The sequence below is a fragment of the Cyprinus carpio genome, chromosome B21 (genome assembly GCF_018340385.1).
Source record: "Cyprinus carpio isolate SPL01 chromosome B21, ASM1834038v1, whole genome shotgun sequence".
In the NCBI taxonomy this organism is placed as follows: Eukaryota; Metazoa; Chordata; class Actinopteri; order Cypriniformes; family Cyprinidae; genus Cyprinus; species Cyprinus carpio.
The window spans coordinates 19941988-19966859 of NC_056617.1; the positions used below are offsets into that span (position 1 = coordinate 19941988).

Sequence of the window (24872 nt, forward strand, 5' to 3'; positions counted from 1 at the left end):
CATGGTATAACTGTGATAATCCACGGTTAGCTGTGCATTAAATGATTTTAATGTGTCAGGTGGCTCTTTGCTCTTAAAATTGTTTAATGCACAGCTAGCTCTGAATCCTCCCTTGTGTTATAAAAAGAAAGTAAGGTTTACTGATGTTCAACTCTTCCTCTGTCTCTTCCTGTATTCTCTCTTTAACCCCTTCCACACTGATTCAGACCGAACACTAACAAAATCCTCTGATGGCATGAGAACGATGCTTCCGCTGAACAGGCTGTCCGTTGTAATCTAAATCCTCTTCTTGATGTTGTTGAGCTGGTTTTCTCATCTAATCCGTGTGATTTCATAAGAAGTGAATTAGTGGTTTCCCTCTGGCCTCTCCTCTCCTCTCCTCGCTCTGTGTTTGTAGGATCAATATAATCAAGTGCAAACGTGCCTTATTTCGATGGGAGTTTTTTTTATTGTGTTCAAGGGTTTCTATTGTGATACTGACATTTGAAGAGCAAAGGCTATTACCCGGTTTGTTTTCCTTCACATGCGTTTTTAATTTTTTTGTATATTATGCAAACCAAATCAAAATGTAGAAGCATGATTCCAAATAGTAACCTACATTCCATTTGTCTTCCAAGAATGTAATGTGTAACGCCGAACATGACTAATTCATCAAACTCTTTAATGGTTGCTGCTTTCTGTTTCAAAACGAGTCGAAGAATTCAGTGTTGTTACCAAATACACGTGCAAGTCTTTTTCTTTGTCATGTTTGTAAGTAGCCAAATGCAGATTTTAGCACTACATTCTTGCTTTGGCTCCTCTTTTGCACGTTCTGCACGCGTTTGGGAAAGTTTCTGTGGTTAGAGATGTTTGTCTGGCCCTTTTTGGATGTCTTTCCACTGTGATATGGGTGTGTTTTTTAATGAAACACTCAACTGTCAATGTTTGATCAGTTTATTTGTTATAACAGGCAGCGTTGTCTGTACAAACAGTTATTTACAGTGTGTGTAGAGAGGTGTGTCAGGGTGTGACGGAGGACAGGTCGAGTGGAGACACTCTCCTGACGGGTGTGGTGTTGTTAGACAGCGGGTTGAAGACGCAGGGCACGCTCAGGTCTGTGGAGGAAGGCTCTCCTTGCTCTCGCACCGCAGAGATCTGCCTCAACAAAGCCTTGCCTTCCTCTCGAGCCTGAAATACAATAATTAGCAAACCAGTTCCACAGGTTACACCACTAATTATTACACTTGCCCCTTTGTTCCATGATGCAGAGGAAATAAACAGGCATTTATTAAAACTATGATTTTTCTCCAAATGTGGCTGCAGGTAGTCTTTGCTGTAGTTTACGGATTCTAATCATGTTGCTTCTGATCCACCACTAAAACTAGTGACAAGTTCAAATCTACACACACACACACACACACACACACACACACACACACACACACACAAGCCATCTGTACTACCAACTTCTTAAAAAAAATATACAGTACAGGTCAAAAGTTTGGAAACATTACTATTTTTAATGTTTTTGAAAGAAGGTTCTTCTGCTCATCAAGCCTGCATTTATTTGATCAAAAATACAGAAAAAAAAAATGTAATATTGTGATATATTATTACAATTTAAAATAATTGTTTTTTAATGTATTATACTTTAAATTATCATTTATTTCTGTGATGCAAAGCTGAATTTTTAGGATCATTATCACATGATCCTTTAGAAATCATTCTAATATGATGATTCATTATCAAAGTTGGAAACAGCTCTGCTGCTTAATATTTTTTCAGAACATGTGATACTTTTTTAGGATACTTTGATGAATAAAAAGTAAAAAAAAAGCTATGTTTTTAAAATATAAATATTTTGTAATAACAATATGCACTACTGGTCAGTAATTTGGGGTCAGTAATTTTTTTTTTTTCTTTCTTTTTTTTAAAAAATAAAATCAATACTTTTATTCAGCAAGGATGTGTTAAATTGATAAAAAGTGATAGTAAAGAAAATATATTATTAGAATATATATTATTAGAGTTTTTATTTTTATTTTGAATAAATGCAGTTCTTTTTAAGCTTTTATTCATCAAATATATTAGACAGCAGAACTGTTTCCAACACTCATAATAAATCAGAATATTAGAATGATTTCTACAGTAAATGATCATGTGATAGACTGGATGTTACATGTGACACTGAAGGCTGGAGTAATGATGCTGAAAATTCAGCTTTGCATCACAGGAATAAATTATTTTTTTAAAGTATATTCAAATAGAAAACTATTATTTTAAGTTGTAATAATATTTCACAATATTACTGTTTTTTTCTGTATTTTTGATCAAATAAATGCAGGCTTGATGACCAGAAGAGACTTTTTTTCAAAAACATAAAAAATAGTAATGTTTCCAAACTTTTGACCTGTACTGTATATATATAAAAACATACTAACTTTATCATGATAACATTCTATCAATTTATAAAATGTAAAAACATGTAAACACCTGCTAATAACGTGATAGTGTTATCAACTTAAAAAAAAAAAAAAAACATGCTAACATCCTAAAATACACTAACATTATTTAACAACGAAGGTATACCAGCAATGGTTACAAAAAAGGTTAAACTATGCTAACATGTTAAAAACCTGTTAAAGACGTGCTTAAACATGTTTACAACACAATCGAAAACATCTTAACATCTAAAAACACCCTGAAATATGCTAATGATATTAAAACATGCTAAATAATGCTAACAATGTCTTTATATGTTTACATTCCATCAACTTGTAGAAAAATGTTAAAACCTGCCTAAAACATGTTCAAACTTAGTAAAATGTCAACAACTTGATATTAAAACATGCTAGCTACATGTTAACCAAATGCTAACGGTGTTAAAAAAAAAAAAAGTTAATGTACATCAACTTTTAGAAAAATACTAAAACATGCTGACATCTACGTACATCCTAAAATTACGCTAGCATGAGTAACAATGTTAAAACATGCTAGCAGCACGTGTAATTATTCTAGCCAAGCGCTTAAACATTCTAGCAATATTAAAACATGCTAGCAGCATACTATAAGCTTCTAAAAAAAAAAAAAATGTTAAAACATGCTAGCAACACTAAGCTAAATGTTTAAACGGTTCCAACAGCATGCTGGATGTTAGCAACCTTCAACCATATGCTAAAAACATGTTATTCTGCTAATTCTACTAGATCTAGTTAGTGTTGATCAGAAATAATATTTCATATGCAGTAAGGCTTCCTGTCATCTGTTTTAGTTCTCCGAGATGCAAACTCATGAGGAGCGGAACAAAGTGATTCTGAGTTAGCTACAGTAAACCCCTCTGATTGGTCAATGCTGTCCACAGAGATGCCTGTGATTGGCTGTAATACTCAACAACTCAGCAAAAAAAAAAAAAAGCATAAATAGAAACTTTTGCTTCTGTAATTTGAAACCGGAGCGCGCACACACACACACACAAATACACACTTGGGCTGCTTCTATACTGTTCCTGCTGGTTGTTGTTTAGTCCACCGTTTGAGTCAGAACTCCTCGCCCCAGGAACACAGTTCCACTCGATGTGGAACATCCTGGAAAGAGGCTTTGAGTCCACCGGAACATGATTTTGGAGCAATTTTGATAGCCAATTTACCCTGAAACCCGATTAGACTACACAGCTGTTACACAGACCTGGCAACCCGGTTTGAAAGCACTTGCATTTGAGCGGGAACAGAACTGAGTTAGTACTACAGGTCCTGTAAAAACTACCGATAGCTAGACTGAACTACACTGGCCGATATATCGGTACCGATTACTCAGCAGATTAATCGGTTGACCTCTAGTAGGGCTGCACGATATTGGGAAAAAATAACATTGCGATATTTTATTTTTCTGCGATATATATTGCGATATGAAATCTAATCAATTTTTTTCTTACAAACAAAAATGGGGTGAGCACACTTACATTCTCATTTTAAATGGTTTAAACATCAGAGTATTATTTAAATTAGAGTAAATTATTTGTTTGTAACTTTAGGATATGGTTTGAATTGTTAACATATTAACTAACATGAACTTACCACGAGCAATACTTTTGTTACTATATTTATTAATCTTTGTTTATCTTAGTTATATAAAAAACACAGCTGTTCATTGTTTGGTAATGTTACTTCACAGTGCATTAACTATGTTAACAAATACTGTACAACTTTTGATTTCAACAATGAAGGCTATAGCCTAAAAGTTGAAATTAACAATGTTGTAGAAGTGCAGTTTAGTAATAGTAAATGTTAAATAATGTAGTTAAATAGTTTAATAAATAGAACATTATTGTTAAGTGTTACAGTTTTTTTTTTTATACACCAATTCAGACGTCTCGTGAGTTCAGTGTTGGACAGGTCAGTTGTTTAAACCATTCATTAAATTGAATCGGTTCAAAGGAATCATTAGTTCGCGAACCAGACGTGTACGGCACACATTGTGTAATTATCTCGGCAGTTCAGAATATCGCACAAGACACAGAAAACATTTCATCACTGGATAGTTTTTTTTTTTTTTCTCGACACCATCGTGTCAATTGATTTTGATTAATATGCCCGGGGCTCTCTCTCTCTCTGCTCGTTCTTTAAGTCCTGTTAAACTGACAGGACTTAAAAACACATGCAAATGATAAACTTTCACTCTATTATGTTTAAGCTGTGCAATTAATCCGCGAATCACATTCGTCAAGAGCCGGGGAGCAGCTGGCCCGTACGGTTAATGAATAACGGATCAACTACCACAGCCTACATCACACATCCTGCGATGTGACTATCGTGGATTCGTACATCGCGATATCGATGCTTAAACGACACATCGTGCAGCCCTAACCTCTAGTATAACGAGAATTTTAAGAACTTAGCAGATCTGCACGAATCACTCACATGACCTGTTTCGGACTTAAAATTAACATTTTTCCGAAAGGTGACAAGTTTGCATCCCTGAGTTGTGAGTGGGCTGCTGAAGAGGAACTCACGTCGTTATAGTCGCAGCAGCGCTGAGCGCAGAGAGACGCCTCGTCGTACAGCTTGTTCTTGAAGTAGTACTGACCTAGATACCTGAGAGCAGTGCTGACCTCCGCGTGCTCCAGCTGCTCCTGAGACACACACACACACACACCTTTACTCAGCAGATCACACACGTCTTCCCAATTTCACATTTTATTATCGGGCGGCTGATTTAAATGCTTTGGCGTGGAGGAGGAAGATGTGTTTAAGAGTCAGGTGACCAACCAGAATGCTTAGCAATCGAGCAAATTCCTTAGAATATCACTTCATTAATAGTCCCATTAAAATAGATTTTAAAAAATATTACTGGAAATATAGTCATCTCTAATTCAAATAAAATATGGAAACAAATTAAGGCACATTTGAAAACTCCAGACATGCATTCAGATTCTACGATTTGTAATAATCATGTTTTTTTCTGCTGGATTACAGTCTTTTTTTTTTCTTAATGGAAACACAAGGGTATACTAACAATTTAAGATCTTTATAAAGAAGGAACATTTAGTTCTTTCGAGCAACAAAAACAATACTATGACCTCGTATGGAGCTTATAATATGACAGAACTATTTGAATTCATATTGTATAAATTTGAATTATTGTCATTTATCAAAACTGAATATTATGTGGCATTTAACGTCTGAATTTCTGCGTACTGAATTTAATTTTCTGAATTTCCTCTTCATCTTGAAAACTTGAAGCTGTGTTTTTAAAAACTTGGATATTTGCAATATTCATTGTTCAAGTTTTGAAACATCTAATTCAGAACTACGTTAAATGCCACATAATATTCAGTTTTGATAAATGCCACTTGTCAGTCATTCAAAATGATACAATACAAATTCAAATAGATTTGTCATATTATAAGCTCCATAACCTTACTTCTGTTATTTACAATTGTTAATATACACCCTGGAGTGAGAGGTAATGTATCAAACTTACTATGTTACTAAGAGAAAAAGTGGAGAACAGTACAGTGCGACGAATGCTTGAGAAATGTACATGTTCTGTGAATGTAAGGTATCATCTGATTCAGTTTAATGGTTTTTATAATACTGATCCGGCGTCCATACAGATCATATCGGAGTAAAGATGTTAGGAAAACATTACAATGTTAAGGGAACGCTAAAACAAACCAAAAACTAATGTTCAATTTCCATTAAGAAAACTTTCCCGGCTAACAAAAAACAAACCCTAACAAATTAATGTTCTACAAACAAAAAAACTAAGGTTCTGGGAAGCAAACATTGTTAGCTGGGAGTCAGTCTTCCTTCAGAACATTCACTAGAACAAGGAAGTCAAACACTGCTGTGTGTGAGATTTATCAACTGAAATACAGATACTTACACCACATGAGAAAATGTCCTGGATGTAGATGATGTAGCATTGTGCAGCGTCATCAAATTCATTCAGCTGCTCGTGAAGCCTGAAAACACACACACACACACACACACACACACACACACACACACACACGGTTTCACTAAAAGCATCATCAGCACTCACAAAACACACTCCTGAGGAAAACACTCACTTGGCCAGCTTCAGAAGAGCCATTCTCTCCACATCGCCCACCGAATACGCCCTCCAGTAACACTGAAGCCGTCAGAGCAGAGCGTTAGCAGCATTACTACACACACACACACACACACTATCTGCAGGAAAATCAAGAGTCACCACTTTACCTTTTTGGCCTCCACTTGCTGAGACAGTTTCTCGTAACATTCCCCGAGAGCGACGAGCATTCGCGAGTCATTGGGCCTGAAACCATCACACACACACACACACACACACACACACAGTGTGAGTCAGCAGATCCCGAGGAACACACACTGAACGACGCTGGTGACGTCTTCACCTCAGCTGATGAGCTTTTCTGTAGTAGTAGAGCGAGTAGAAGGGCATTTTGAGGATCTCGTAGGTCTGTCCGAGTCCGTACCAGGCTCTGTAGTCCCTCTTGTTCACTTCAATCGCATGTCTAACAGACAAGAACAAGTATTACGTTTATATTTATTTATTTCAACATATTTATTATTTAATTCATATATATAAAAAGTTAGGATAGGACAATATTTGGCAATAAAAAAAATTGTATCTAGTTGTCGAGATATTTGAACTATTTGAAAATCTGGAATAAAGTCATCTTTAAAGTTGTTCAAATTAAGTTCTTAGCAATGCATATTACTAATCAAAAATTAAGTTTTGATATATTTACAGTAGCAAATTTACAAAATATCTTCAAGGAACATGATCTTTACTTAATATCCTAATGATTTTTGGCATAAAAGAGAAATGTATAATTTTGACCCATACAATGTATTGTTGGCTATTGCTACAAAAAAACACAGACATATACATACCAATCAAAGATAAGTTTGTTTTTTTTTGTTTTGTTTTTTTTAACATTTGTAGTCTTTTATGCATTTGTGTAATAAATGTAATATTACAATCTAAAATGATGTGCAGCTGTATTTTCAGCATCATTACTCCAGTCTTCAGTGTCACATGACCTTCAGAAATCATTCTAATATGATGATTTGCTGCTCAAGAAACATTTCTGATTATCATCAATGTTGAACACAGTTGTGCTGCTCAATATTTTTGTGGAAACCGTGATACATTTTATTTTTCAGGATTCACAGATGAACAGAAAGTTCAGAAGAACAGCGTTTATTTGAATTTTATCTATCAATGGAAAGGTCTTCAGTGTCACTTTTTGTCAACTTAATGCATCCTTGATGAATAGAACTATTACTCTACTTCCAAAAAACGGGATAATGTGATGTATTTGGACAAAACGTCTTAGTGAAGCAGTACTGAGATGTTTGGAATAAACAGGCTGTGCAAAAGTTTAGACACCTTTCCAGTGTGATGATTTGAAAACCTGTCGTCACAATAATGCTGACTGACTGCAGCACAGAACTGATTTGATTGCTACACTGCAAACACAGGAGCAAGTCATCATGATGTGAGTCTTTGAGCGGGATACCTGTAGGCCTGGATGGCAGCGGAGGTGTTCTTCATCTCCATGTACTCGTGACCCATGAGGGTCCAGGCCCCCAGACAGCGTGGATTCAGCTTCAGAGCCCGCTGGAAATACAGAGCGGCCTTCTCGTGCTGAGACCGCAGACTGTAGTAGTTACCTGAGAGCGGACCACAACACACACGCTGTTCAGAGGATATTAAATAATTTTTAAGATACGTTATTTTACAGTTTACTCAACAAACTGGATTTTCTAGTTTTTGTTCTCACACCTGTTCTATATGTCAAACACCTGCTAACTTGCATGGGAAAATGATATTCAATAACATCCTTTTAACAACCACTTTATAATCCTGCTGAACCCTCTGGGCCTCTTTAGTCAGAACTGAACAAAAAACATCATGCTTTCAATTTTGCTTCGTCAGAATGCAAATAAACTTGAAAAAAAAAAAAGAATAAAAATTTTATAAATATTGCAACCTTCAGTTATACACGGTTTTCCTTCCTTAGTATTTCTGTCTTGTTTTCTAGTATAAATATCTAAAAATTCTTGAATCAAGATTAATTTACAAGCAACATTATCTGCTAATGGGGTAAGAAAAATATCTTAAATCCAAAGGCTAAACAAGATTGTTTTTCTTGGCCCACTGGCAGATGTTTTCTGCTTGTTTTTTAACTAAATTAGATAATTTAACTTGTCGAGTAAATGCATCCTGACTCAAGAATTTTTCGATATTTATTCTGGAAAACCAAATGACAAAATACTAAGGAAGAAAAAAAAATTAAGTGCAAATGACCGTGAAAAAAAAAAAAGAATACAAATTTTATAAATATTGCATAGTATCATAAAATCCCCTCAAGATTCTAAATAATAATCAAAAAATATTATGGAACAAAAATACATTACATTGATTTTCTTGCAAACAAAATAAGTTACAGTACAGGTCAAAAGTTTGGAAACATTACTATTTTTAATGTTTTTGAAAGAAGTTTCTTCTGCTCATCAAGCCTGCATTTATTTGATCAAAAATACAGAAAAAAAAACAGTAATACTGTGAAATATTATTACAACTTAAAATAATAGTTTTCTATTGAATATACTTTAAAAAAAATAATTTATTCCTGTGATGCAAAGCTGAATTTTCAGCATCATTACTCCAGCCTTCAGTGTCACGCGGTAACATCCAGTCTATCACATGATCATTTAGAAATCATTCTAATATTCTGATTTATTATGAGTGTTGGAAACAGTTCTGCTGTCTAATATATTTGATGAATAAAAGGTTAAAAATAACTGCATTTATTCAAAATAAAAATAAAAATTCTAATAACATATATTCTAATAATATATTTTCTTTACTATCACTTTTTATCAATTTAACACATCCTTGCTGAATAAGTAGTATTGATTTTATTTAAAAAAAGAAAGAAAAGAAAAAAAAATACTGACCCCAAATTACTGACCAGTAGTGTATATTACATTAAAATATTTATATTTTAAAAACATAGCTTCTTTTTTTTTCATATAATAATGAAAAAGTATCCTAAAAAAGTATCACATGTTCTGAAAAAATATTAAGCAGCAGAACTGTTTCCAACTTTGATAATGAATCATCATATTAGAATGATTTCTAAAGGATCATGTGATAATGATCCTAAAAATTCAGCTTTGCATCCCAGAAATAAATGATAATTTAAAGTATAATAAATTGAAAAACAATTATTTTAAATTGTAATAATATATCACAATATTACATTTTTTTCTGTATTTTTGATCAAATAAATGCAGGCTTGATGAGCAGAAGAGACTTAGTAATGTTTCCAAACTTTTGACCTGTACTGTACATTTACAAGATAGCAAGTGTGAGCCAAAGCTGGCCCAGATGTTAATAATCAGACGTGTTGAGTGATGAACCACAGATCTTTTAGAGCTCGCATGTCAAACTGCTTTCTCATCCTCACCGATGACGCAGCACGTCTCCACTCGGTACTTATCGATCTCCACCAGATTGTGTGCCAGGTAGCTGAGCTCCGGCTTCATGCTCTGACAGCAGACAAACACAGTCAATGCATGGATGCACTTCATTATAAGAGAGGGCTGGGTTTAAGCAGACTAAACGACTGGAGAAGTCCATACAGCATCAGAAAAACAAACGTATCTTTACTGAAAGATCTGAAAGAGTTACAGCATTGATTAAACATTTTAAACTCATGAAAGAAACATGCACAGTAAGATGTATAACATGCATTCAGAAAGCACCAGCAGCTCTCACCCGCACATAAAGCAGGTTGGAGAAGGTGTCCATGTTCTCGATGCGGAAAGGATCCTGTTCCCGGAGTTCATTGAACAGATATAAGGCTTGATCAATATCTGGAGAAAGAGTGAAGCAGATAATATTAAGATAATCACCTTTTCATCATCCTGTTTTTTTATACACGTAAGCCCAGAGTAATATGCATGTTTGAGGAGTCTTAACTGAAAGCAGCTTGCATCATAAAATCACAACTATTGTAGCTTATCAATAAATAAACAGGACATTAAATGTTCTAATATTATTAATATATAAAAAAAAAAAACATCAAACAAAATAAGAAAATATCACTATCGTAATAACACTGTTTCACTACAATATACAAACAGAATATTTAAGAATAAATAAAATAATTATTATATAGAAAACTACAGGGTGAGCTGTTAATTATAAGGCAATCTCCCAAATCTGACAGTAATTTCTTCATTTTTGCCAGAAAATCTTATGCATCAACTGAAGAGAAAAAAATAACTGCTGGACACTGGAGAAAAATGATGTAGCTGAATAAAGCGCAGATAGAGACGTTTTACTGGATGAAACATCAAAACAATAAACAACAAAACACTGTGAAAAAGCAGCAGTTAAGAAAGCATCTGATTACAGCAATGTGGGCATTTGTTCAGTACTCCAGTAAAGTCCAGTCACGTCACATTTATTTATATAGTACTTTATGCAATAGATAGCCTTTAAATCAAGCAGCTTTACAGCATTTCACATGAAAAACCAGAGTCAGTGTCGCTTTTAGTTAGAATTACAACCTGATTTTCTATTATAAAGCAGCTCTCCAATGTGGAGCTAGCTAATGATAAAATATTTTATTACTGGGAAAAGTGATAGTTTGGTTTTGATTATCATATGATTTTAAGAGAGATTATGTTGTGAATAGAATAGTTCATCCAAAACAAAACGTCTTATCGCTCATCTTTATTTTGTTTCTTATCCGTATGACTTACAGAAGGAGATGTTTGGCATTCAGTTTCATATTTTTCATATGGCTAATTAAATGGTGAATAAGAGGAGAATTAATTGTATAATTGTGATTACATAATATGACTTCCAAAAGCTAAAGTGAATACCTTTATTTACTGGAATATATAGCTCAATATTTTCTTTAAATTGCAAAAGCTGAATAATCAAAGTGTTCTGATTAATCACTGTAATAATCATTAGATTAATCGATTATCAAAATAATAATTTGTTGCAGTACTAATTTATATAATGCATGTTAATCAACTTAGCCTTCTATAACTGTATAGAACACTATAATAGTATGATTTCTGCCTCATTCTGTGACTTTAATCTATGCCAGATCACAAAAGGAAGTTATTTCAAACACTCGACCCATGTTATTAATTCTGAACTAAAAACACGTCATTAAATGCTCACACATATTGCAAAACCGTATCGCGTGTGTGCTACTGTGCTAAATTAATGCTTTGCACAGACTGATTTTATCGTCTATGTCATACTTTACACACACTGTAAGGTAAACCCTAATCACACTTTAAAAAAATAAATAAAAAAATTAACTTAAATGGCCTAATCTTGTCTTAATCTAAGCCTTGTCTGTGAAACCAGGACTTAACTGCATTTCATTAAATTAAAATCCTAAGGCAATATTACATTATAAGAGCATTTTAATGGTCTTAAAACCTCAGATAAAAAGATCAAATGTATGAACAATCAGTAAAAGCATAAAAGAACTTCCTGATGTAGGTTTGCGTATCTTCTGCAGATATCCCGCACCTCGTATGTTATGGTAAGCCACGGCGATCTGGGAGATGATGTATGTGCTTTTGGCGAAGCCTGCTTCCATGAGGCTCTGGTACTTCTGCAGCGCCTCTTTGATCATCTGCAGCTCGGTGAACATGTGTGCCATGAAGAAATCCCTCACCCAGCACTCCGGCAGAGACAGGGACTTCAGCTGAGACACACACACACACACACAGGTCTCAGTTTCAGCGTACATGCGACGAATCACAACACACACCGCGGGCTTCAGAAACAGACGTACCATCTCGATGTTGGTGATGAGATTGCAGAGCTCCAGCCACGATCCCCAGTGCAGAGGAAGAGCATGTGTCGCCGCCACGAAGATCTCCACCGCCTCCTTCAGCAAGTCCAGCTTCCGCAGAACCACGCCGTAACTGGTGTCAGAGAAGGAGGACATGCATGCACCAAACATTATTCAGACTCCAGATACTTTTTCACTAGAGGCTGCAGGACACTATAGTTCATCTATGTAAGTGAGGAGAGCAAAATAAAGTAAACTGTGGCATATTACACACAAAAAAATCTTCATACAGTGGACTACCAGTAAGATTTGGGATCGAAAATGATTCAGACACTTTGACCTGAGCATGTTTTTCTTTAATTGCTAATGCAACCTTTTTCCACCACAGACTGAACTAACGGAAGCATTGCTCAGTAACTGTTTGAGCTAAAATGGTATTATCTAATCGTGTGCTTAAATTTAACAGCTCAATTCATTACATACCTCTCTATCAAAGTAACCTGACATTATCAAGAATGTCTAGACTCGGAGTTCTTGTCATATTTCATTACCATTTTCTCTGTTTAATTTAATTGCACTTTTGTTTTTGTTTTTCTGAGCAAAAAATAAATATCATACATTTTTTCCCTAATTTACAGAAGAGACCCACTAAAATGTCCTTCAGTGTAACAATCTCGTCAGGCATATTTACAACAAAAATCAATTTATGACATATTAAAAGACTAATTACTTTAACCCCAAATACTAATTAGCTGTAATTTTACATTTTTTAAAATTGCCACTATCCTAGGTTTTGCCCATTTGTCAGTAAGAGTTTTTTTTACTCATTGAAAACACAATCGAATTTAATATGCTCACTTATTCTTTTATATATTTTGGTCATATTGCAGACACTGTATATTCTGTACTTACTGCTTATTGCACTTCTGGTTAGATGCTAACTGCATTTTGTTGCCTTGTACCTTACATGTGCAATGACAAAGCTGAATCTAATCTAATCTAATATTTTAATATGAACACGTCAGAATAAGCATGCTGTTTGAATTTATACATAAATATTGTGTTACACTGAATGACATTATTTCAACCAAATACTGACATTTTATCCTCCAAAAACTTATTTGAAACCTTAAAAGTAGACACTTACATTTAATGTGCTTTCAATGTACACAAAATCACTTTTGCTAATGTATTTTGATGCGGACATCTTAACGTCTTTGACCCAGTTATACTTTATGTGCAGCGTGTCAAAAAATCAAATCTTCAGGTGCTCTCGTGAAAACCAGACTGAAGAATAGATGTGCATCCCAGACAAAATCTTCCAGAAGATCACTGCTCTTTCACAACCAGTGGTTCTCAGATATATTTTACTCCGTACTCAGTCTACAAACCAATCAGGACAGACCTGCACTCTGTTTCTGGGCCACAACCCACTATTTGAGAACTAATCTGATATTTACAGATACAGCGCAAATCCGTCCAGCTCCCCGGCGCTGTGTTTCTTGCTCAGCTCCACCCGGAGCTCTCGCAGGGCTTCGTTTCGGACCTGACCCTTCTCCAGAGGACCTGCAACCAAACACGTGCTGATGATGACGGGAGCAGCGCAGACCATCTCTGCCGGGAACACGGTTTAAAACGCTTACCCAGGCTGTCGACGGTCTCGTCATCCTTCTTCTTTTCACCTGACTGAGAGAATAAAGAAGTATACGGCTTTGTTCACATTTCATCTCCAGAGAGAACGGATCTAAAATATTCACACAGAGACAAGAGAGAAATATCTCACTAGGTAGCGTGAATACATGTAGAGGAAATATGCTTTCTGACTCCGGCAGCCGCGGAGGAAATATGCAGCGCGATCATATTCCTTAAGATCAAAGTATGATTTGGCCAGACACAGGGCGTCCAGATCCCGGGCGTCCTCCTGGAAGAGAGAAGGCGGCGGTCAGCGCACACATCTGCTATACACACGCGTCTCTATTTGTGTTTCTTCAGTGAGAGCGAGGGGCTTCGGGGTCCGGACTGACCTCGGTGAGCTCCGGCGCTGGAGGGATCTCGTTCAGAGGAAGCGGATCCAAAGAAAAAGCCAGCTCAGATGCCCTGAAACATAAACTACGGGTTTATTGTTGTTTTTACACCCTGCAGGACAACCTCTATTCATCTGCATAAAGCAGTTATTTTAAATAGTAAAAATATTTCACAGTGTTCTTGCTTCTGGGTCAAAGACGGAAAAGTGTTTAAGCATGAAAAAAAATTTAATACTGCTTTAAACTGTTGTAGTTTTTCAATTCAAAAAGTTTTCTGTTTTATTTAATTGCAATTTTGTTTTTGTTTTTCTGAGCAAAAAATAAATATCAAACATTTTCCCCTGATTTACAGAAGAGACGCAGTAAAATGTCCTTCAGTGTAACAATCTCGTCAGGCGTATTTACAACAAAAATCAATTTATGACATATTAAAAGACTAATTACTTTCACTCCAAATACTAATGAGTTGTAATTTTACATTTTTAACATCTGCCACTATCCTAGGTTTTGCCCATTTGTGAGTAAGAATTTGTTTACTAATTTAAAACACAATAAAATTTTGTATGCTCCGTTATTCTTTTAGATATTTTAAGATGTACACGTCAGAATAAACATGTTGTTTGAATTTTTGCATAAATATTGTGTTACACTGAATGACAATCTAACATAATTTCAACCAAATTTTGACATTTTATTCTCCAAAGACTTATTTGAAACCTTAAAAGTAGACATTTTACTTACATTTAATGTGCTTTCTATGGACACAAAATCACTTTTGTACATTTCTTTTGATGCGGACATCTTAACGTCTTTGACCCTTCTGCTGTATTTCGGATCAAATAAATGCAGGCTTGATGAGCAGAAGAGACTTCTTTAAAAAACATTAAAAAAAAACTTTTGACTGGTAGTGTGTGTACACATCCATCCACACTTATTGTACATTCAGTATTATTTGTATTTTTTTTTTTTACTGGAAGCTTCTTCAAGACATATTCCTCGTATTTGACATATTCAGAAGACACTGTCTATTGTAAGCGACAGACAGAAAATAAAAACAGTTTTAAACAACAATGAACATTAGCCCCATACAATATAAACACAACATCAGCACAGTGTTAGCAGTGAAGGACAGAGGGGAATATGAGCGGTGTATTTCCAGATTTATATTACAAGGTGTTTCAAAGAGTAACTTACAGTCTTTATTACTATAAGATGTGTCAGACTACACGGTTGTGTCAGGATAGAGTTATATTTATATATCGAATATCGCTTTATTTCATTATGCTAGCTGTCATGCTAACGCACTGTCACAAATAAAGATGTGTAATTAAATAACGGTCTGCATAGCTGACACGTGTTGAATTATAAATAGAATCTGCTTTACCATTTCACACTGTGGACGAGTCCTCTCTCCTTACACTGCGCTGTAATAGAAATAAGTTGCTTTTTAATTTGAACCAAGTCGCCGAACTCGCTGCTGCGCGTAGCCGCCATTTTTCATAAAGACGTCATGCCGACGTCACCCGAGCGCAAGAGCTGATTGGTCAAACCGCTGCCTCCAAGAAGACCGTAACAAAGACGTAACACTTGTAGTCCTTTTTATTTTGAAACGGAAGGAATCATCTGTGAGACGTTATTTAGAAACAGTTCTCAAGTGCGTTTTAAATACTGACAGAATACAGTTCTCAAGACGGTTAATATGAAAACTAATTATGATAGAGCCTACATATGTGCTAACTAATCATAATAAAAATTCTGTATTACCTAGCTCTCTCTCACACACACACACACACACACACACACACACACACACACACACGTGCACACACACACACAGACAACAAAACACACACACACACACACATGAACACACACACACACAAAAACTTCCACACACAAACAAAAAAATTCAGAGTATGTCAAAGGAAAAAGGTTACACATACTTGTTTTTGCTACATTGCGGGGACTCATGAGTAGGAGGTTACATGTGGGGACAGCAATTTCTAAATACACACGCACACACACATACACACACAAACACACACACACACACACACACACACACACACACACACACACACACACACACACACAAATCATTAACCTGATAGAAAATCAATGAAAGTCCATGTAATGTCCTCACTAAGACAGCCAAACAAACGTGTGTGTGTGTGTGTGTGTGTGTGTGTGTGTGTGTGTGTCTAGTACATAGCAGAGAATTACAGTTTTTTACAGACGCTAGGACACATTTCTCAATACTTAGGTCACTTTTGCAAAACTCTTCACACAGTTCTCCTAACCAACTTTCAGCTTGGCAAAGCAGTTCATTTCACATTCAAAATGCACTACAACTACCAAAACACTTTATTCAGGTCTCAAATCAACTCATTCTTCCAGAACACTAGCAAAGGTTGACAGCCTTTGTCACCCACAAAACAATGACCTAAAAAACACTAACAACATGTAGCATTATACAGTGTTTTCTTGTGTAAAACAAGGACACATCTCTGTTTATAATTCACTATGTTACTGGAATGAATCAGACATGATGCAGAATTCATCAATATTTTATGTCATTTATTAATTTTAATTTTTTTGCACTGAGTAATTCCAAAATACAAGAATTTGTATACACACCATCCACTGATACAGACACAATAGTAATGCTAATCTACTCGGTCTTCTCCATTTGGCCACAGGTTCTCATCCACATCACATCTTATGTCATCTAGGGCAATACACCTAGGAGAGAATCTTCTGGCATGCCTGATCCATCCCTGGCGATCTTCTGCTGATATGTCCAGGCATCCAGCATTCATTGCGTCCAGGAGGGACATTTGATCATGTGGATGGTCATATTTATAATTGTCTTTATAGCATTTAATTTTAAGATTTAAAATATATTTCATTAAAATGTTATTGTAGAAATGTAGCAAATTGCTGTCTTATTCAGTTTTGTATTATGTTATTGTTTTGAACATCAGTTTAACAGTTTTGAAAACAGTATGTAAGCATGTGCAAATTGGCCTGTACGTACAAAGAGTTTTGGCAGTTGTTGTGTCTGAGTGAGAAAAGAATTCATGAAATTTGAGAGATGTAGTCATTGAATGCATTTTGTGTCAAAGCAATGATAATTGATCCTCAGTTTAGCCCACATAGACTTCTGTTGTGCTCACTGTGTGAAGACTTCTGCAAAAGTGACCTAAGTATTGAGAAATGTGTCCTAGCGTCTGTAAAAAAATGTAAAAGGTAGGCTATAATAATAAACAAAAATGATGTAATTATTTGTGTTGTGTGATTTTATTTGAACTGGACTCTTCCCAATCAACACTATCTGTGGTGTTTCTATTCAAATTCCATTAGATTTGCATATTTGTCAGACACCTTTATCCAAAGCAGTCTCTTAGAGCTCGAAATAACTTCTCCTTTACTCTGCTTTACACGTCAGGTCTGTTGTTGATCATCATCACCAAGCCCTTTGTTTTGCCCTCTTTCCAGGAAGTGGAGCATAATCACTCACAGCTGAGGTTGCTCGGTTTCTGTGAGATGGCGTGAGGACATTTCATTGTCTTGGATCCGGTTTGTACACGCAGTTGTCAATATTTGAAGTGGATCAAAACCTTTCATCAAAGTTGTCCTCAAACCAAAATGCGTTCTTGTCTAAGGACAACTTTAAATGAACACTTCTGATCTTTGAATGCTGACTACTGTTAGACCAGGACACATCCGAGAAAAAACAAAAGGGTTTATGCAACCTATGTGTCAATGGAGGAAGTTCTTAAAGGTTCTTTTTAAGTACCATGATCTCATCTGTTGTCTAGAAATTATCTATAACATATGTCATTTACCAGACTGTGAAAGCATCATTACAGTGCAATGCATTACATGTGACTTTATATACAATGGCGGCCAAAAAATATTAGAACACTAGTATTTTCAGCAGCTAAAACTGGTTTCAAGTCAGTTATTTCTATCTTCTGCTGTAGTGTGTCAGTAGGAAATATCAGTTTACATTTCCAAACATTAATTTGGCTATTAATGTTAATAATGCAGTGAGGTGTTTGTGCTGCACACAGAGATGTGATCTGATCATCATCAGTCTGTCTGGAGTCACATGAAGAAAGAAGAAGAACTGTGCCAACACCTCCAGGATGCTTCAAGAAACCTATCATGATGTTTATAATACACAGGTTTTATTAGACTATCTACAGTGCTTTTATAAGAACTCTCTAATGTTGCATCAAGACACATTTACACGCACTTCGCCACACATCTGTGGCAGAGCCGCTATATACAGTATATATACGCTATATCCGTGGGTTTGTGTAACTCCTCCCACTCACCCTTGCCTCTGTTCTGTTCACCGGTAGTTAAGCAACAGTTAGTTAGTTAACAGTTAGTTAGTCAGTAGACGCCGTCAGTGCTGCTGTGTTTTCTGGTTTCTGTGACAGGTGTGTGTTGTGATGGATCTGAAGGAGAAAGTGGCTGTAGTGACCGGAGCAGCTCAGGGTTTGGGCAGAAGCTTTGTCGAAATACTCCTGAAAAACGGCTCAAAGGTAAAATAAATCAATTTAAAAAAATTACATAAACCGTTTGTGTTTATATCTGTATAAACGCCAAGTAGCAGAAATCAACGATACAGTGTTGTAAAGGCTCGTTATAATGTAACGCATGTCTCGCGTCAAGGTTTCAACGCGCCGCCTCGCAAGGAACGCGCGCGCCAGAACGACAAATAATATGCGAGTTTGAGATGCAGAAAAAAAGCAGGTTGAACGTTGATCTATAGATAGAAGTATCTATATGTGCAAGATTGGATAGTTTGACACCGTCTAGGAAAAGATGAAAAGTGATGCAGATAAGTAAAATAAATTATTACAAAATTAATGACGTTTAACCGTTTAGAAAAAATTGTTGCGTTGAAAAAAAAATATGGAAAAAATAACTTGGCAAAATCATTTCTCTTAATCAAAATTTAGATGTAAGTCTGTTTAAAAAAAAAAAAAAACCTGGCATCGATAAGAAAGATGGGCGTCAAATTGTGTCACAGTTGAAAAGCGTTTAAAAGAACGGAACTGTTCCTGGTCGTCAGATTTGATTGTATTTTGTTCAAACGCCTGAAGAGTAAAGTTCATTTAGTCAGTCATTACAAAGTCTTAACTGCAAGGTGCTTATTTGTAAATGATTTATTCTATTATTCTATTATTATTCTATTAAAATGTAAAATACACATTGAGAGAATAAATAGAAACATCTGCTTATATTAAAATACACACACACACACACACACATACACACATTATAATACAAAAAGATGAAATTAAAATGTGTGAGGGACACAAAAGGCACTTGCTCTGCTTTACTGTAGACTTCTAAATTTAAGAGCCCTGTACTGTAATAGCTCACACAGATTCATTTGATTACAGGTGGCTTTAATCGATGTGAATACATCTCTGGGAAATGAACTGAAAAGCACACTTGATCAGGAGTATGGACGTGACAGGACTGAATTTTACTCGGCCGACGTCACATCAGAGGAAGATTTTAAAGGTTTTTCAAGATTTGAGAGATGTATTATTGTCTGGGAATGATTACATGAGGCTCAGACTGATATGGATTACAGTATCACAATGCTGCTATTACTCAAGTTCACTTTATAAGAGCAGTAAAAGAGAGTGTGGATATGCTCTGAATGCTTTCATCTTTTCCCTTACAGGAGTTTTGGAAAAAATTGTTAAAACATTTGGCCGCATAGACATTTTTTGCAACAATGCAGGCATCATCAATGAAAAGCACTGGGAAAAAACTATTGCAATCAACCTGGTATGAGACTGTCTGTCAGTGTGTCTGTCTGTCTGTGTGTGTTTGTGTGTGTCTGTTTGTGTCTGTCTGTCTGTGTTTGTCTGTCTGTCTGTGTTTGTGTCTGTCTGTCAGTGTTTGTTCTGTGTTTGTGTCTGTCTGTCTGTCTGTCTGTCTGTCTGTCTGTCTATGTTTGTGTCTGTCTGTCTGTCTGTGATAATGTCTGTCTGTGTTTCTGTCTGTCTGTCTGCCCGTCTGTCTGTCTGTGTTTGTGTGAGTCTGTGTTTGTTTGTGTCTGTATGTGTTTTTGTCTGTCTGTCTGTGTTTGTGTCTGTCTGTCTGTCTGTCTGTCTGTCTGTCTGTCTGTCTGTCTGTCTGTGTTTGTGTCTGTCTGTCTGTCTGTCTGTCTGTGTGTGTTTGTGTCTGTGTTTGTGTCTGCCTGTGTTTGTTTCTGTCTGTCTGTCTGTGTTTGTGTCTGTCTGTCTGTCTGTCTGTCTGTCTGTGTTTCTGTCTGTCTGTCTGTCTGTCTGTGTTTGTGTCTGTCTGTATTTGTTTGTGTCTGTCTGTCTGTGTTTGTGTCTGTATGTGTTTGTGTCTGTCTGTCTGTGTTTGTGTCTGTCTGTCTGTCTGTCTGTCTGTCTGTCTGTGTTTGTTTGTGTCTGTCTGTCTGTCTGTCTGTCTGTCTGTGTGTGTTTGTGTGTTTGTGTGTCTGTGTTTGTGTCTGTCTGTCTGTGTTTGTGTCTGCCTGTGTTTGTGTCTGTCTGTCTGTCTGTGTTTGTGTCTGTCTGTCTGTCTGTCTCTGTGTTTGTGTCTGTCTGTCTGTCTTTCCTTCCTTTGTTTTTTTCCTTTTTTTATTCCTTCCGTGTCATTTGTTTGTGTCTGTCTGTCTGTGTTTGTGTCTGTCTGTCTGTCTCTCTGTGTTTGTGTCTGTCTGTGTCTGTCTCTCTCTGTCCCTCTGCTTTGTGTCTGTCTGTCTGTGTTTGTGTCTGTGTTTGAGTCTGTCTGTGTCTGTGTGAGTCTGTGTTAGTTTGTGTCTGTATGTGTTTGTGTCTGTCTGTGTTTGTGTCTGTCTGTCTGTCTGTCTCTGTGTTTGTGTCTGTCTGTCTGTCTGTCTGTGTTTGTGTCTGTGTTTGTGTCTGTCTGTATTTGTTTGTGTCTGTCTGTCTGTGTTTGTGTCTGTGTTTGTGTCTGTCTGTGTTTGTGCTCTCTGTGTTTTGTGCCTGTCTGTCTGTCTCTCTGTCTGTCCGTGTTTGTGTGTCTGTGCTTGTGTCTGTCTGTCTGTCTGTGTTTATCTTTGTCTGTCCTGTGTTTGTGTCTGTTTTTGTTTGTGTCTGTCTGTCTGTCTGTCTGTCTGTGTTTGTGTCTGTCTGTCTGTGTTTGTGTCTGTGTTTGTGTCTGTCTGTGTTTGTGTCTGTCTGTCTCTCTGTGTTTGTGTCTGTCTGTGTCTGTCTCTCTCTGTCCGTCTGCTTCAGCTGAAGGTGTTTTGTGCTTGTCTCAGGGTGGAGTGGTCAGAGGAACGTATCTCGCTCTAGAACACATGAAGAAGGAAAATGGTGGGAATGGAGGAGTCATTGTCAATGTTTCATCTATGGCAGGTTTGATACTGTCTCTATTAAAAATAAACACAGATTAAATAATTACACTTTTACAGTTTTCAAATGCTTTGGCACATTTTTTGAAACAGTCTTAACATTCTCTAAACTGTAAGTGCAGTTGTCACAACAGTTTGCTGGAACATCAGAACTACTAGTAACTCACCAAGAACATTTAATTCATGCTTCAAAACCTAGTTATTTTGTCAGTGAGTTGGCCAGGGCCACCAAAATAAAATAAAATTGTACAAAAATTGTTATATGCAAATGTAATTTTATTTCATGTTATATGTTTTGTGTACTTTTTATACTAATATGCTAATTTAATTTCATTTCATGTTACATGCAAATTTCATTTTGTTATATGCAATTATTTTCCTCCTTTTCATTGACAGACAGCTTGTTGACCTTTTATTGACAGTTTTGTCTGTGTATCACACTGAACATTTTAGATACAGAGCAGTAGATAAAAATGTATTGTGAAATACTGTAGTAGACAAACAGAAAATGAAATTTTATATTCGTAGAGTACAAATATTTTGCAGAAATGTGTTACATGTAAACTGAAAATCTCACCAGTGCTTATTTGTCTTCACACACTCTGTTGTCTTCTGCTAACAGCACAACTGCACATTCTTACATGTCTTCCTATTGCTCTTTCACGACAAGCAAGTGTGAATTTTCACAGTTTACGTGTTACACATTTCTATAGATAAAAGTACTGTACAAATATAATGTGTTTATAGAGCACTGCTGCAGCCGCTGCTGGTCAAGCTTGTGATGTTCCTCTTTGTTCAATAAATGGTAGTGATTGTGCTGGACAAACTCCGTATATCTACTTCCAGACTGGGTTTATTGGCAAGATTGTGATTCATATTTCATTCCAATAGCAAGTAGGGCTACAAAGGGATGGAAATATAAAAAAAATAAAAATAAAAAATTCCAAAAGTCAATCATTCCATGTCAGATATTTATAAACATAAGTTTTAAAGAGTTTGACAATCTCACTGAGAATCAACTCATCCGTTTTTATCAATAAGCTATGTGCATTTAACTATTGTGCAAATTGGATTTCTCATTTGCACACGTGCCAAAACACATGCAATTAGCCTAAATCAGTAGGAAACTCAAATCTGATGTGAACAAGAAGCTTCAGACATCTGAACTACTGTTTAAGAAAAAAAAAATCATTTGAGAACTGAGCCAAAGTGACTGAGAAAAACTGTGAAGACTTTCTTAGACCTATAAGGAATTTCTACACTCAATGGATAGAAAATAAAAAAATAGAACTTCTCTCATCGTTTATTAATTTGCCTCATGTCATCTGCTAGGCACAAAATTCTACTGCTTTGGTCCTTACAGTGTAAGTCAATGGGGTCCAACATTGCTCTGGACCCCCAAAAAACACTGAGAATATTTTTGTAACAACGTGAGGTAAATGATGCAGAATTTTCATTTATTCAGTGAACTGTTTTGACTGAATCTTTGCAGGTTTGGGGCCTTTCCCGATGGCGCCCATCTACACAGCGACCAAACACGGCGTGGTGGGATTCAGTCGGGCCATGGCAGTACGTATTTTACATATCAAGCATTACAGCTTTTTTGTGAGAGAGAGAAAGTCTTTGACTTTTTTTAATTGCTCTTCAACAGGCCGTTTCCAAGCTGGCTAACTATGGGGTGAGGATCAACATTCTCTGTCCGTGGTTTGTGAAGACCAATCTTCTTTCCAGCATGAATTCAGAAGAGCATATCGGAAGTTTCTTTCCACTGAAGGGAATTACGGAGACGATGATGCAGAAGCGCGGCTGTCTAGAGTGAGTTAACAATCATTCGTTTCGGGGGAAAGATACGGAAAAGACAAAGCAAGGGTTTGAATTTAACATCAAAATTGAGAAACTTTGTAATTGTGTTTTCATTGCAGGGCTGATGTTGTTGCCAAGGCTTTTCTTGTTCTGGTGAAAGATGAGAGCAAGAATGGAGATGTTCTGATGATTGATCCTGATGAGGCAGTTTTTATCTCCTTACCTGAACGGGCCAAAGACTTCCCATCTACTCCAGTCAGTCTGGAGTAACCCTTCAGCTTGGCTCTCAGTGTTTCATCAGAGATCTTAAAATCCAACCAAACCCTGAAGATCTAGACACGACATAAACCTGAGTGCTTCCAATAAGAATGGCTTTATATAAAGATAATTTGACTAAATCAGCCAGCAAAAAGATAAGTGAAAATTTAAATTGTCAGATCTTTTCTGTGGTGCTTCTTTGTAATTTAATTTCTGTTACTAATTTGAGAATATTCCAAATCCAGGAAATCTGACACTCGGTACAAGAGTCAGAATGTCACAAATTAGGGAACTAGAAATAATGCAGCATCTAAAAACAGTTCTGTAATTTCCAAATATAAATGCAAACATCACATCCGTGGACTTTTTTTTTTTTACAGATATTGTGCTAAAATATACCTCAAAATATTATGAATAAGTGATTTGCTTTCAAAATGTGTTTAAATAAATAAGCTACTATCATCATGTGTGTGTCAAAATTTAATTACAATGAAATTTTGCAGCTTAATTGCAAAATATGTATTGTTGTTACTAGTATTGTGGTTCCTAGACGGGTTAGTGGTTTAGTAGTAATAAATAAAACACAATACAAACCTTTGTTTCAAATACTGTCTGTTTAATGTGGACATGAACTTTGTTACATTCTTTGCCCAAGAAATGTCTGCTTTTGTGTTGAGATTTATTATAAACAAATAAAATGACAGCACTGCATGGATTCTAAAATAGACTCGAAATATACAAATGACAACACAATATTGCAAGATTTGTTGCAAAAAATTATTTTCAGTCGCTTCCACTGTCACTGTCGTCCTCTTCTTCTTCTTCTTCTTGTTTTTTTACAGTTTTCTTCCGTTGAGTCTAAAAGGCCGCTAAAGAAATCCTGTCCTGTATCGAAAGCTTTGTTGCTCAGAGCTTTGAGGCGTCTCTCTTTATTCTTTCTCCTCTGGAAATTGCTGACTCTCATGTCTGGTAAACTGGAGATGTCCTAGAACTTGACGAGCTGGTCGTGAACGCAGCTGGCCAGGAAGCATGTGTCTCTGGATCTCGTTCTCCTCGATGGACTCGCCGGCGTGCT

General features: G+C 36.1%; 2 protein-coding genes across 2 annotated transcripts; one reads left to right on the plus strand and one right to left on the minus strand.

The window, feature by feature from the left end:
- Window positions 1–919: 919 nt before the first annotated feature.
- cdc23 (CDC23 (cell division cycle 23, yeast, homolog)) lies at window positions 920–15920 on the minus strand. Its single transcript, XM_042748382.1, has 16 exons — window positions 15734–15920; window positions 14350–14422; window positions 14109–14246; window positions 13969–14011; window positions 13786–13891; window positions 12326–12458; window positions 12058–12235; window positions 10273–10370; window positions 9962–10043; window positions 8006–8159; window positions 6875–6994; window positions 6702–6777; window positions 6551–6612; window positions 6364–6442; window positions 4988–5107; window positions 920–1167 (listed from the first exon to the last, which is right to left on the minus strand). The coding sequence occupies exons 1-16, from the start codon at window positions 15841–15843 to the stop codon at window positions 1000–1002; spliced, it is 1740 nt and encodes a 579-aa protein (XP_042604316.1). The 5' UTR covers window positions 15844–15920; the 3' UTR covers window positions 920–999.
- A 2792-nt stretch (window positions 15921–18712) lies between these two features.
- LOC109086746 (15-hydroxyprostaglandin dehydrogenase [NAD(+)]-like) lies at window positions 18713–24520 on the plus strand. Its single transcript, XM_042748383.1, has 7 exons — window positions 18713–18905; window positions 19773–19896; window positions 20063–20169; window positions 21644–21740; window positions 23229–23305; window positions 23388–23551; window positions 23659–24520. Exons 1-7 carry the CDS (start codon window positions 18813–18815, stop codon window positions 23807–23809), a joined length of 813 nt encoding a protein of 270 aa, XP_042604317.1. The 5' UTR covers window positions 18713–18812; the 3' UTR covers window positions 23810–24520.
- The last annotated feature ends 352 nt before the right edge of the window (window positions 24521–24872 follow it).

Bases quoted from the DNA above. Each gene is read 5' to 3' on its own strand.
- cdc23 (XM_042748382.1), bottom strand. From the start codon at position 15,843: ATGGCGGCTACGCGCAGCAGCGAGTTCGGCGACTTGGTTCAAATTAAA. The intron at 10,371-12,057 runs GTGCGGGATATC...CTCTTTCTCCAG, and splicing joins GGCTTACCATAACATACGAG to ATATTGATCAAGCCTTATAT. The intron at 6,443-6,550 runs GTGAGTGTTTTC...GTGTGTTTTCAG, and splicing joins GCTCTTCTGAAGCTGGCCAA to GCTTCACGAGCAGCTGAATG.
- LOC109086746 (XM_042748383.1), top strand. From the start codon at position 18,813: ATGGATCTGAAGGAGAAAGTGGCTGTAGTGACCGGAGCAGCTCAGGGT. The intron at 19,897-20,062 runs GTTTTTCAAGAT...TTTCCCTTACAG, and splicing joins ATCAGAGGAAGATTTTAAAG to GAGTTTTGGAAAAAATTGTT. The intron at 21,741-23,228 runs GTTTGATACTGT...GAATCTTTGCAG, and splicing joins CAATGTTTCATCTATGGCAG to GTTTGGGGCCTTTCCCGATG.